The sequence below is a fragment of the Mus pahari genome, chromosome 8, assembly GCF_900095145.1.
Source record: "Mus pahari chromosome 8, PAHARI_EIJ_v1.1, whole genome shotgun sequence".
In the NCBI taxonomy this organism is placed as follows: domain Eukaryota; kingdom Metazoa; phylum Chordata; class Mammalia; order Rodentia; family Muridae; genus Mus; species Mus pahari.
The window spans coordinates 36,182,994-36,195,811 of record NC_034597.1 but is presented as its reverse complement, the minus strand read 5'-3'; the positions used below and the strand labels follow the sequence as shown (position 1 = coordinate 36,195,811).

General features: G+C 40.7%; 1 protein-coding gene across 1 annotated transcript in view; it reads left to right on the top strand.

Annotated features, from left to right (window-relative positions):
- The window catches only part of Ero1a (endoplasmic reticulum oxidoreductase 1 alpha), a 36,907-nt gene that overhangs the window by 10,350 nt on the left and 13,739 nt on the right, over positions 1-12,818 (top strand). The window contains exons 2-9 of the mRNA XM_021203279.1: positions 2,432-2,551; positions 3,740-3,823; positions 5,472-5,510; positions 7,193-7,266; positions 7,349-7,422; positions 9,179-9,299; positions 9,939-9,976; positions 12,609-12,620. Of these exons, the coding sequence (XP_021058938.1) occupies positions 2,432-2,551; positions 3,740-3,823; positions 5,472-5,510; positions 7,193-7,266; positions 7,349-7,422; positions 9,179-9,299; positions 9,939-9,976; positions 12,609-12,620 (562 nt within the window). The remainder of the gene's footprint in view (positions 1-2,431; positions 2,552-3,739; positions 3,824-5,471; positions 5,511-7,192; positions 7,267-7,348; positions 7,423-9,178; positions 9,300-9,938; positions 9,977-12,608; positions 12,621-12,818) is intronic.

Below are 12,818 nucleotides of genomic sequence, written 5' to 3'. Positions count from 1 at the left end.
TTTTTTTTTTTTTAATGATCTCTTTTTTTCTTTTTTAAAGGATTTATTTATTTATTTATTTTTTATCTTTCAAAAATTGTTTATTTTATGTACATGAGTACACTGTAGCTGTCAGATACACCAGAAGAGGGCATCAGATCCTGTTACAGGTGGTTGTGAGCCACCATGTGGTTGATGGGAATTGAACTCAGGACCTCTGGAAGAACAGTCAGTGCTCTTAACCACTGCCTGAAGGGCAGGCTGGGGCTGTAAGGGAAAAGACGTCGAGAAAGAAAATGTGGCTAAGACAAAAGTGTTCTGATCAAAGCCCACAAGTTTAATAAAGTTCAGAGTTTATAAAGAGGGGGAAGGTCCATTCCCCCACCACCCGGTTATTGGGGCCTCTCGTCCAGGTGAGAGCCTGTAGGCTGATCTTGAGAATGTTGTCTCTGGAACGTCTAAAAGTCTTCTCAGCAGGCAGTGGCAGGTGTATACAATAGAACAGGCTTGGCAGGTGGCCCTGTGCTAGTGGCAGTGAGATTGTGAACCAGCCTGCTTCAAAGCTGAAGGGAGGCAACACAGGGTTTCTCTGGCTGTCCTGGAACTCACTCCATAGACTAGGCTGGCTTTGAACTCAGAAATCCACCTGCCTCTGCTTCCCAAGTGCTGGGATTAAAGGCATGTGCCACCACTGCCCGGCATAAAAATGTTTTTAATTATGTGTTTGTGCATATTCCTGTGTGGGGTATGTGCATGTGAGTGTCTTGCCTGGGTAGGCCAGAAGAAGGCATGGATCTATCACAGCTGGAGTTACAGGTGGTCTGAGCCACCTGACAGGGGTGTTGGGAACCAAGCTTGGATCCTCTGGAAGGGAAGTGCAAGTTCCTACCTGCTGAGTCATCATTCCAGCCCTTGCTTCCTTCCTCTTATAGACTATCTTTACTCACTCTTGGAGAGTGCCATAGCTGTCTGTAATGCATTTTGATTCTGTCCATCTGCGCTCCTTTCCCTACTCCCAGTCAGGCTGATTTAGATCTGCCTGCTTCTGCCTCCCAAGCACTGGGATTAAAAGTGGACATGACACCTGTCTATCCTCTTTAAAAATACTCTTCTCCGAGACCAATTTGTGCCACTCTATATGTATGGGTGTGTGGCCAGCCCTGGGGGCAGGGAGCATGGCCAACTTACCAGGTCAACTTACCATGGTCAGCTTACCAGGGACCACATCCCTAAAGAAAACTCTCCCTGGCAGCTGTCAGTTCCTCCTCAGTGAGGGGTTGTGGCACTTCCTTCTTTTCAATGTGGTTTACAGTGCAAACATACCACACCAAAGGATTATGGGTGATGCATTTTTCTATTTTTGAATCATTATGTCCTTGTTATTTAATGTTATATTACTTTTATTAAGTGTGTGCTTAGCTCCAAATAAATGCCCCAAAACATTCAGTTTTACAGCCAGTAACATTGGCTGATTGTAAATTCCCATTTCATCCTGGTGTAGAAAGTCAATAGTTTGATCTAGGAGTTAGGGTCAAGACATCAGTGCTAAGCATTTGTGGTAAGTTTATTACCCAAATGTTGGCCAATAGTCGGGGTTGTTAGTCTTAAAGTGAGTTACTGTTTGTTTTATTCATTAGTATTCTCTTTATACATTCACCAAGCTGTCTCTGAGCTACATAGCCTCAGAAAACAAGAGAGAGATAGACACATACACACACACACACACACACACATACGGGGCGGGGGGAGAGAGAGAGACAGACACACACACACAGACACACACACACACATGGGGGGGGAGAGAGAGAGACAGACAGACACAGACACACACACACACACACACACACACACACACACACACACAGAGAGAGAGAGAGAGAGAGAGAGAGAGAGAGACAGACAGACAGACAGACAGACAGACAGACAGACAGACACAGTTCCAAGAAAGCAGTACAGTCCTGCTCCAGCTAGCCAGGCATAAGTGGGAGGGGCTCTGGGGATTCAGAAGTATTGTTTCTGCCCCCGCCCCGCTGTGTGGATCTTTCTCTCCTCTGATTGCTGTGTATGTTCATCAGTTCATGTGATGAGACGATTTGAGTTTCCTTGTTTCTTGGCCCAGCCACAGGGAGACATACCTTTCTCCTCCTTAATCTCAGTGCCAGCCTGACCTCAGGTCCGCTGGGTCCTGGAAGATAAGGCTACAAGGTGGCAGCTTGGGTCCAGGTCTGAGAACCTATGAGCTCAGCTGAGCTTATAAAAGCACCACAGTGTTGCTCTAGATTATTGGCATTATTGTTGGATTATTGGCATTCTCTATCTTAGAGAACCAAGAGAAGGTGGGAAGATAATGTTGCTGGGTAGCAGGCTTTTAAAAAATAATAACTATGTAAGGAGCAGGGCCTTGTGGCATCAGGGACCATTAAACCCCATGTTTCATTTTTCCTTCTAACAGGTTAGTGGTTACCTGGACGACTGTACCTGTGATGTTGAGACCATCGATAAGTTTAATAACTACAGACTTTTCCCAAGACTACAAAAGCTCCTTGAAAGTGACTACTTTAGATATTACAAGGTACTTTCAATATTTTTAAATAGAAGTATGCTATTATGGATGGTTGTATTTCCTGAGATGACTAAACTTCAGTACTTTTGCTGAAATTGGTAATTATATAAATGTGTACAAAGTTTAAGTTAAAAAATTTTAAAAATTTAGTGTGTGTATGCATGCGTATGTGCATGTGTGTTCGTAGGTGTGTGTGTGTGTGTGTGTGTGTGTGTGTGTGTGTGTGTGTATGCAGGAGCGTATGCCGTGGCATGCCTGTGGATGGAGGTCAAAGGACAACTTTGTATGCTTTTCATCTTTTTGTGAGTTCTGAAGCCCAGGGTGTCAAGTTTGTGCAGCGAACACTTTCACCTGCTGTGCTGCCTCAGACTTAAAATGTATACAGTTAGTAGGTAATCTCGGTTCACAAAGGAACCGTTTGCTTGAGAAACCACCCATTGGACTTTATATGTGTGCATACAGGCACCTGTGCATGAGGAGGCCCAGGGACAACTGTGGGTGCTGTTTCTCAGGCACAGTCCACTTGTCTTTTCCAGACTTGGTTTCTTACTGGCCTGAGCTTTGGCAGTAGGCTAGACTGGTTGGTTTCTGTAATCCGGTCTCTGCTTTCCCAGCTCTGGGACTGTGAGCGTAAACCTTCATGCTTGCTTTCTTTTACATGGTTTCTGGGAAGTAAACTCTCCCCACAGCCCTGGTGGCTTAACTTCAGTAATTTCTAGAGACAGAAACTGATTGGTTAAATTGAAATAGAATGATAAGATAGAAATTGCTATATTATTCCCAAAGTTGTCTTGTCAGCCATCAGATGGCCTCCAACTATTATAAATATTTTGTTTTGAGAGGATGCATTTTTGGATTTATTAAACACTTTAACAGTAGTCAGTCAGTGAGCACATTATTGAAAGAGCTTCGAAAACCTGGTCCACAGTTCCTTCCTGCTCTCCTGCTTAAATAGGAGCTGTGTGGTACTGATTTGAGCCCTGACTCCCAGCTGCCATCTGTCCAGGGTCTGTTTAGTGGTAGTCTGTGCCTCTCTCCTCTTACCCCGGGCTACACATTCATACAGACAAGGAGACTTGATAATGGGAGAAACAGTGTAGTCTGGGATAAAATATAACCACAACACATGATCATGACGCCAACAGTCACTTACACACTCAGGGCTTTATATTTTTATAGCTTTCTATTCTTCTGTAGGTGAACTTGAAGAAGCCTTGTCCTTTCTGGAATGATATCAACCAGTGTGGAAGAAGAGACTGTGCCGTCAAACCCTGCCATTCTGTAAGAACTGCCCCAGTTGTCTTCATGCTTTACAGATTTCCAGGAAGGGCCAGCATTAGTCAAACTGTAATTTGATTCTGCTTAAATATAACATTCAGTTTATGTATCATAAGCCTAAACTTATAAGTGCAAAGCTTACCTTGTGCTTTCTACTGGATTTCTGATGAGGCAAGATGGTTGCTGCCTCTTCAGCCCTGGGATTACAGGGGCTGCCTCCTGCCAGGCTTCACACCTGGATGCTGAGGATTTGAACTCCAGTTCTCATGATTTTGTGGGAAGCATTTTACTGACTGAGCGGTTGCTTAACCCTGTAAAATCTATTTTGAATTACACTTTTAATGGTAATAGAATACTACTACTACTAATAAGTAGTATTACTATATTATATATTATTATTGAGACAGGATCTCGCACTATGTAGCTCTGGTAGTCTAGAACCAGGCTGTCCTCAAAACTTGAGAGATCTGCCTGCTTCTGCCTCCCAGGTGTTGGGACTAAAAGTGTTCACCATCATTCCAGGTTTTTTTAAAAGTAAAATTAAGTTTTTATGGTTAATTACACTTATTTTTTTTTTTTTTTTAGAGATTAATTTGATATATGTGAGTATACTGTTGCTGTCTTCAGACACACCAGAAGAGGGCATCCCTTACAGGTGGTTGTGAGCTATCATGTGGTTGCTGGGAATTGAACCCGGGACCTCTGGAAGAGCAGTCAGTGCTCTTAACCGCTGAGCCATCCCTCCAGCCCCCTACACTCTTATTTTTTATGAAGTCAATACATTCAATATTTTATTACATTATCTATCAGTGGTAAGGGGGTGGCATGGCACATGGTTGTCACCTGGGGAGGTAACTTGCTGGAGTCAGCCCTGTGCTCTCCTCATGGTGTGGGCTCCAGGGATTGACTCAAGCCCTGGTACCAGTTCCTTTACCCACTGAGCCATCTTTCTGGCCCTGCATCACTCTTTATTTAAGGGATTCCACATTGGTTCCTTCTTTTCCTAACAAAGTCTCTAATAAGTTTTGATTTATTAGAGAAATTAATTGTTCTTTTGACTTGATATTTGTTTGTACTCTGGAAGTTTGAAATACTCTATTGTGAAAGCAGAGATTTTCCTTTTTACACTTTCAAATGATGCAGTTTTTCACAAGTACATAGGCCTGGATGTAGCTCAGTGGCAGAGCTCTTGTCTAGCCTACATGAGGCCCTATTGCCGTATAACGGAGACCATCAATATCTATGTTTTTATTTCCTATTTTTATTGTGTGTGTCACAAAATTGATCACTTAGCCACTTTAAGCTGACAGTCGGTGGCTCAAGTACATGTATATTGTGCAGCCATAAACTAGCCATTTCTAATCCTCTCTCTCCTCATGCACTGAAACCCTGCTGCTTAAACGCTAACCCTGCCCCCTCATCCTTGGCCACCAAAAGATAGCATCTTTCCTCGGCCCTTGGACTGCTAGGATTAAAGCTGTGTGCTTGCTACCACACCTGTTGAATTTTTTATTTACTTTAAAGAAATTATTTAAAAATTTCTAACTCTTCTCACCTAAAAATAGTTCCCAGTAATTTGTGAATTTTTCTCATACAGCATAAGAATTTAAAATATTTTTTCAGAGGATACAATCAATGTGTTCTTTTTCAGGATGAAGTTCCTGATGGAATTAAGTCTGCGAGCTACAAGGTATACACATACACTTATCGATGTGACTGGTGTCTATGAGAGTTTTGGAAAACCCATTCTGTTCTCCTTAGTGAGAGCTAGTTGGTATTCAATAGTTCCCACTCCTTTAAAAACATTGTATAAGACATTTAAGTAAAAGTGGTGGATGGAAACCTAATTACAGCAGTTATTGGGGATGGCCAGTTTTGTTTCATCTGCATTTTCTACTTCGCTTTCCCAATCATTTAAAGGCCAAGATTGGATTAAATCATTTTGTTTGAGAGCCATGCAAAATTAGAGCATTTCAGAATTAAGTTAAATGCTGTTCAGAATTTTCTCAAAGAATAGAACTTACGAGACATGAGTTAAATTATCACACACACTTTTACATAGGGAGTATTTTCTTATCTTCAGAGACTAGTCAGCTGAAGTTATTGATAATTTCAAATAGATTAATCATAAAATATAGTTTTGAAGATTGTGATCAGTTTTACATAAAATTTAAAATAATAAGCTACTTCAAAAATGTTCTTTAGAAATATTTCTATAACCTAGTAAGGAGATAAATGTAATTAAGCTGATTAAATTACTAAATGGTACTAAGAAGCTATTTTAACTTAAAGATGCAGATAAGATTTAACATTTTTTTTTGCCAAGTATACATAGGCATATGATATTTTTGAATACATTAAAATGTATTAAATTGTTTTGGGTGTGTATGTATGTGTTTGTGTGGAGGCAGGGCCTCTCGTGTTTGCAAGCTGGGCACCATCTTCAAGGCCATTTGGTCTTGAATTTCTGGTCACTCCCCGTGTGTCTGCCTCCCATCACTGCAGGCATGCTGGGATTATAGATGCTATTGCATCTGGCTTCTTACATGACCTCTAGGGAGCAAACTCAGGCCACCAAGCTCGCACGACAAGCATGTCTACCAGTTGGACCATGTCCTGGCCCTTTGATGTTTATCTTAAATTTTCTTTTGAAATGACTTTCAATCTATGGCTATACCACCCTGAACATGGCGAATCTCATCTGAAATAATCTCTGACTTGGTGATGTTATCAAGTCTCATGAGCTTGGTCTGTGCTGTACACAGGCCTAGTGGAAAAAAAAATGAATGTGCATGTTTAGATAGCATGAGGAAATCGTGTTGTTAGAGCACATGCTTTAATACCTGAAGCTACTGGCATGCTTTGTATAAGGTGTTCCTCCAGTTATGGCGTTGGGGGAAGCTGAGACACATAAGTGCAGCCATGGCCACGAGGGAAGAGAAGGCCAGAGCTTACAGTCAAGTCACTAGGACACTGCCTTCTGATGTACTTCATGGCTTCCATGTACCTCAGAAATTTTTCCTTGTGGACAGCATATTCACTGTGTGTCACAGTGATCTTTATTTTGTGACTATAATAGTAAATTGTGTTTCTGACAAAACAAGAGGCAAAAAGCCTTTCACTTACTGTTTGTATGTCAGAGCTCATTTTATACGCTTTGAAGCCTGGGTTGATAGTGGCGGGCAGAACCAGCCTGGTTAACTTTAATTCCTTAAGTTGTGTGGCTTGTGCCTATAATCCCAGCGTGCCTGGTTGAAACAGGGAAATTATGTGGTGAAGTCAGCTCTGGCCTACATAAAGTGACCTTGTCTCAAAAACTAAAATGGAAGCAGCAGCTTTAAGATGTAGTCAATCTGTTTTCTTTCCATTTAGTATTCTGAGGAAGCCAACCGCATTGAAGAGTGTGAGCAAGCTGAGCGACTTGGAGCCGTGGATGAGTCTCTGAGGTGAATTGCTTTTTGTGATCCATTGTTTCTCTGCATCACAGCTAACTGGAAAAGAAAATAATGCACTTTTCCTTATTTGAAGTGAGGAGACCCAGAAAGCTGTACTTCAGTGGACCAAGCATGATGATTCATCAGACAGCTTCTGTGAAGTCGATGGTATGACGTTTGTTCAAGTGCGCCTTATGTACCAGCCAGCCAAGCTACCTTCTTTCCCGTCTGCTTGCCTGCCTCCCTTCCCTCTTCCCTCTTTTCCATTTGTTGTATTAAACTCAGGCTTGGATGTTAGCCAAGTGCTTTACCAAGAGCTGCTCCAGAAGCTGCCCCCAATATTTTAAAAAATTATTTTAATAATCGCAGTTCTAATAGTGTGACGGGTCCTCAAAAAGCTAAACACAGAACCATGGGATTTAACAATGACATCCCTTGGAATGTAACTCAAAAGAATTGGAGAAAGACTTAAGACACAGGTAGATTAATGTTCATAAGAGACAAGGAAAAATGGTCTATGTGTCTATCACCAGGTTCAAAAATAATTGAAACGTGTTACATATGATATACACGCATGCTACTGAACAATAAGGAGGAATGAGCTTCCAACAAATGCTGCAATGGGGCAGACCCTTGCAAACACTGTGGTGAAAGAAGCCAGCACAAAGACAAGTATTGTATGAATCCACTTGTGAACTGTCTGGGACAGGCAGCGTCATAGCAACAGGAAGTAGATTAGTGGATGTGCTGGAGAGTTTATTGTTAAATGATCAGACTTTCTGTTTTAGGGTGGTAGAAAAGTTTTGGAAACTGAAAGTGGCAATAATTACACAACACTGTGAATGCAACTTACTGGTTCACTGAATATGGTGAAAATGGCCAATTTCATTATCTGTATTTTTACCATAGTTAAAAAAATTAAAAATACTTTCTGTAAAAAAAAATTACCTATTACATTTTGCAGGTTTATGTAATTTATAGTAGTTTATAGTTCTTTCTTTTGCATTTTGCAAAAGTATCTAAATGTAGGAAAGAGGAAAACATCATTTGTAGATGCTGCTAGACTGTGAACCTTTTCCATGCTTTTAGTGCAGAGAATGTTGAGCCATGACGTCAAATCTGCAGCCGGTGTTGAAATTGCATAGCCTTACAGTGCATTAGGACCTTCATCAAATTTTATTGATTGCTCTAATTCCTCCTTCTCTAGTATCTTTTTTCTATTTGTATTGTTTGCCTCTGCATTGGCTAAGCAAAATTAAATCAAATTTGAATTTTGATATGATTTCTATGTTTCTATAGTAGTAGATTAATGAACTTTTAAAAAGTTAAAGGGTGGGTGGTGGTAGACACCTTTAATCCACCTGGTTATTGGTTAGCCATTCCTTCAGTCTCTGTTGCATCTTTGTCCCTGCATTTCATTTAGATTGGACAAGTTTTGGATCCCAAGATTTGTGGGTGAGTTGGTGTCCTTATCCCTCTACTGGGGGTCCTGCCTAGCTATAGGAGGTGGCCTCTTGGGACCCCATTGTTAAGCTAAGGTCACCGCATTGACTCCTGGGAGCCTCTCTAATCCCAAGTCTCTGAGATGCTTCCCTGACCCCGGCAGCTGCAGATTTCCATTCATTCTTCTGGCCTTCTGGCCTTTTCTGAGACAGGATTTTTTATGTAGCACTGACTGTCCTGGAATTCACGTTATAGACCAAGCTGGTCTCAAACTCAGACATCCTCCTGCCTGTCTCCCCAGTGCTGGGTTCAGAGATGTATACCACGCCCAGCTCATATTTTCCTGTTTCTACCACTACATGATCAGGCATTTTTGTAACCTTTGTGTATATTTAATGTGGCTGTTTGTTTCTCCCTTTTTCCTTCTCTTAAAACGTTGTTCTGAAGTAGGTAAGATTTGGTGAAATACTTTATCTTGCAGATATACAGTCCCCCGACGCCGAGTATGTGGATTTACTCCTCAACCCTGAGCGCTACACGGGCTACAAGGGGCCGGATGCTTGGAGGATATGGAGTGTCATCTATGAAGAAAACTGTTTTAAGTGTGTACTGTTTTCCTAGACCTGTGCAGATCAGGTTCATGTCATGTTCTTAAAAGATTGACTGGGCCGGGCGTGGTGGCGCACGCCTTTAATCCCTGCATTCCGGAGGCAGAGGCAGGCAGATTTCTGAGTTTGAGGCCAGCCTGGTCTGCAAAGTGAGTTCCTGGACAGCCAGGGCTATACAGAGATACCCTGTCTTGAAAAACAAAAACAAAAACAAAACAAACAAAAAAAAAGATTGACTGGTACACAGAAACTTAAATGTCCTGATTCCCCATGGGCATTGGCACAAGTTGTAACAACTACTTCTTTAAAGGCTTAGACCTTTTTAGGATTCGAGACACTGAACAAACATTCCTGAGTGGATTACAGGATCTCTTTATGTAGATGAAGTAATTGGGGAATCATGGGCTTTGCTTCATTTACCAAGATCACTATAGCGAATGGTGGGGTGTAGATCAGCATCTACAGCTCCTTTGTATTCTTAACCAGTACAGTAGGTACTGAGAAATGCTTCTGGTTCTTCACTTGGAAGCCTGAAGGCTCTTGTACATATTTGTGTGTGTGTGTGTGTGTGTGTGTGTGTGTGCGCATGATTATAACACTGATGTTCATACAGTACAATCCTTTTGTTTGTAGGCCACAGACAATTCAAAGGCCTTTGGCTTCTGGGCAAGGTGAGTTCTTTGCATCTTCTCTTTATTGGCTAGTGGATTTGGGGTAGAGTGAAGAAGAAGGCACAGGCAGCTTGTCAGGTAGTCCACTGGTTCTGTTTCCAGAGAGTGATCTCACCCTTGCAAGCATAGGTGAATATTATTCTCCTTCAGTTTCATTCATCCCCCAGATAAATGAATATCCCAAACATTTACCTAGTTTTTCAAAAATACTTGAGCTTGAGAGAAAGTTTAATGGTGCAGTGGTTGGTCAGCATGGTTGAGGTCCTGGGCTTGATTCCCAGCCAAATAAGAAACAGACACATACACATACACACACACACCCTCAAGTAAAGACTTTAAATTCTCATCACATTCCACATATGGTCTGATTATAAACCCACATGCCTTATATTTCACTAAATATGTTTTCATTGTCCGTTCACATTCAAGATCTGGTCTAAATGCTGCCTTTCCCGGTTGGAAGTCATCTCTGGCTCTCTGTGAAGCATCACATGTTGTGTTTGCTTCCTTCTTAGAATGTTTGCTGGTGGCATCATTCTGTTATTTATATACATATTCATCTGCCCTAGTGCACTGGGATATGGGCAGCAATTATCTCAACATAGAGCCTGGTAATTAAGGAATAAGTTGCTAGATAAATGATGATGTAAATTGTTTTCCCCATGAACAGTTTCTTTAAAAGAATTAGAGAAATTGACATAATTTATAATTTCAATAAAAGTTTGATTTTTGGAGACTGTCTAGCGCAGTGTAAAAATTACTTATTCTTGCAAGAACTGGTTATTCACCATTGTGCAGGCCTTATGTAGACGCCAAGAGGACGTGCAGATTCAAATTGCCCTCTCAGTTAATAATGGTTTATAGAATCAACAATTTCTACATATGATTTCTGATTTTTTTTTTTTAGAAATTACATATTCTTATTGCCTTAGTTACTTTTATATTGTTGTGAAGAGATATCATGACCAAGAAAACTTATAAAAGAAAGCATTTGAGTTTAGAGGGCTTAATTTAGAGTTTTCATTACAGTTTTAGAGGGTTAATCCATGACCACCATGGTAGGGAGTGTGGCAGCAGGCAGGTGTGCATGGCCCTGGAGAAGTAGCTGAGAGCTCACATATGATGCATAAGTCTAAGGCATTAGGGAGGCCCAATCTAGATGACCTGGGCTTTGTAAACCTAAAGCCCAGCTCCAGTGACACACCTCCTTGAACAAGGCCATTCTTCCTGTTCCTTCCCAAACAGTTTGGGGACCAATTATTGAAATATAGGTGCTTGTAGTGGCCATTCTTATTCAAACCACCAGTTATATTCTCCAGGAATGGACTTATTGATAGACTCTTTGCTGTACTTTAAGTAAATATGTAAGGTTTTTACTTTCTCAGTTCATTTGAAAGACACTGATGTCATAGTAAGCACTGCTGCCAGGCACGTCTTTCTTAGGAAAGAAAGAACATTTTAGGCTCTACAGAATTGTATGTGGTGAGGCAGGGGAAGCTGTTTATCTAATTATGTGAAGTACAAATTCACAGATAAGTGCTCTATTATCAGCTCATATTTAATCACTTTCAGTCATTTTAGTGGAAATGGGAACTATTTCAGTGATCATCAGAAAACAGGCTACATGGTATGTGACTAGGGACACAGTGTAATATAGTTGTAACAAACATTGTTACATTTGTAACGATGGGGAGGAGTTGTGGGGAGGAATTTGGGATGACAGAGGGAAGCTCATTTAAATAAAGGATGATCAGCAGCACAGTGAAGGAAAAACGCATATATAAAAATAGCATCTATAGTTTATAGAACAGAGCCTCTAAATACCTAAATAAACAAAAAATATCATAGTTGCCAAAGTATAAATGGTGTTTGTTGTTTTGCTTTTTTCCTGTTCTTTTGTTTTGTCCTATTCATCTTTGTTTTTATTTTTATCCTATTAAAATTTGTATATGCCTGTTTTTTAAAATGTAAGAACAAAAAAGGGTGTGGGTTTGGATATGTGAGAAATTGGGACTGAGGGGAGGAGTTGTGAGGAAGTGGGGATGATGGAGAGGTGTTTGGAGGAAGTGGGATGACAAAAAGGGGTTGTGGGAGGGGAAAAATGAAATCTAAATGTATTATATCAAAATTTTTTCAATAAAAAATCTAAAACAAAAAGAAATGGGAACAATGAAGATTATGTTCCAACAGTAAGTAAGCAACTGCATATAAACTGCTACATTATGAGGAATTTGAATTTTACGGTCGTTGAAAACAGTCCAAAGGTTAATAAATCTTATGTCAGTCTGGAGGAGTGAAACCAGTAATACAAACCTTTAGCAGAATGGTGTTAGAGCTTTGGGATAATAAGTGTACAAAGACTGCTGCTATCCAAGTGCACATAGGTGCTTTAGATGTATAAGCTGCTTGCAGAAGTGTGCTGCATGTCCTGTGCATCAGCACAGGTGAATTCTGTAGCCTAAACTACTGCTGGGTGGAGATTTGCTATGGGTGTTCTTTCTCCTGACATTATTTGTATGGATACATTGACCCAAAGAATCATTAAAGTATTCTCATGAAAGTGTAGCATTTCAGAAGGGAAAGGTGGAGGTAATTTATAATATAACAAAAAATGTTTTGTTTTGTTTTTCAGGAAAAAGTAAAGGTACGTATTTTTATCGTGACGTGTGTGTGTGTGTGTGTGTGTGTGTGTGTGTGTGTGTGTGTGTGAGTGTGAGTTCTACCTGCGTATTCAGATGTGTGTTCTGGTGTTTATTGTGGCAAACTATATTTCTTTCCACTTCCTCTGACACTTTGTTATTTTAGAGCAGTGGTTCTCTTTCCCCTTCCCCCTTCCCCCTTC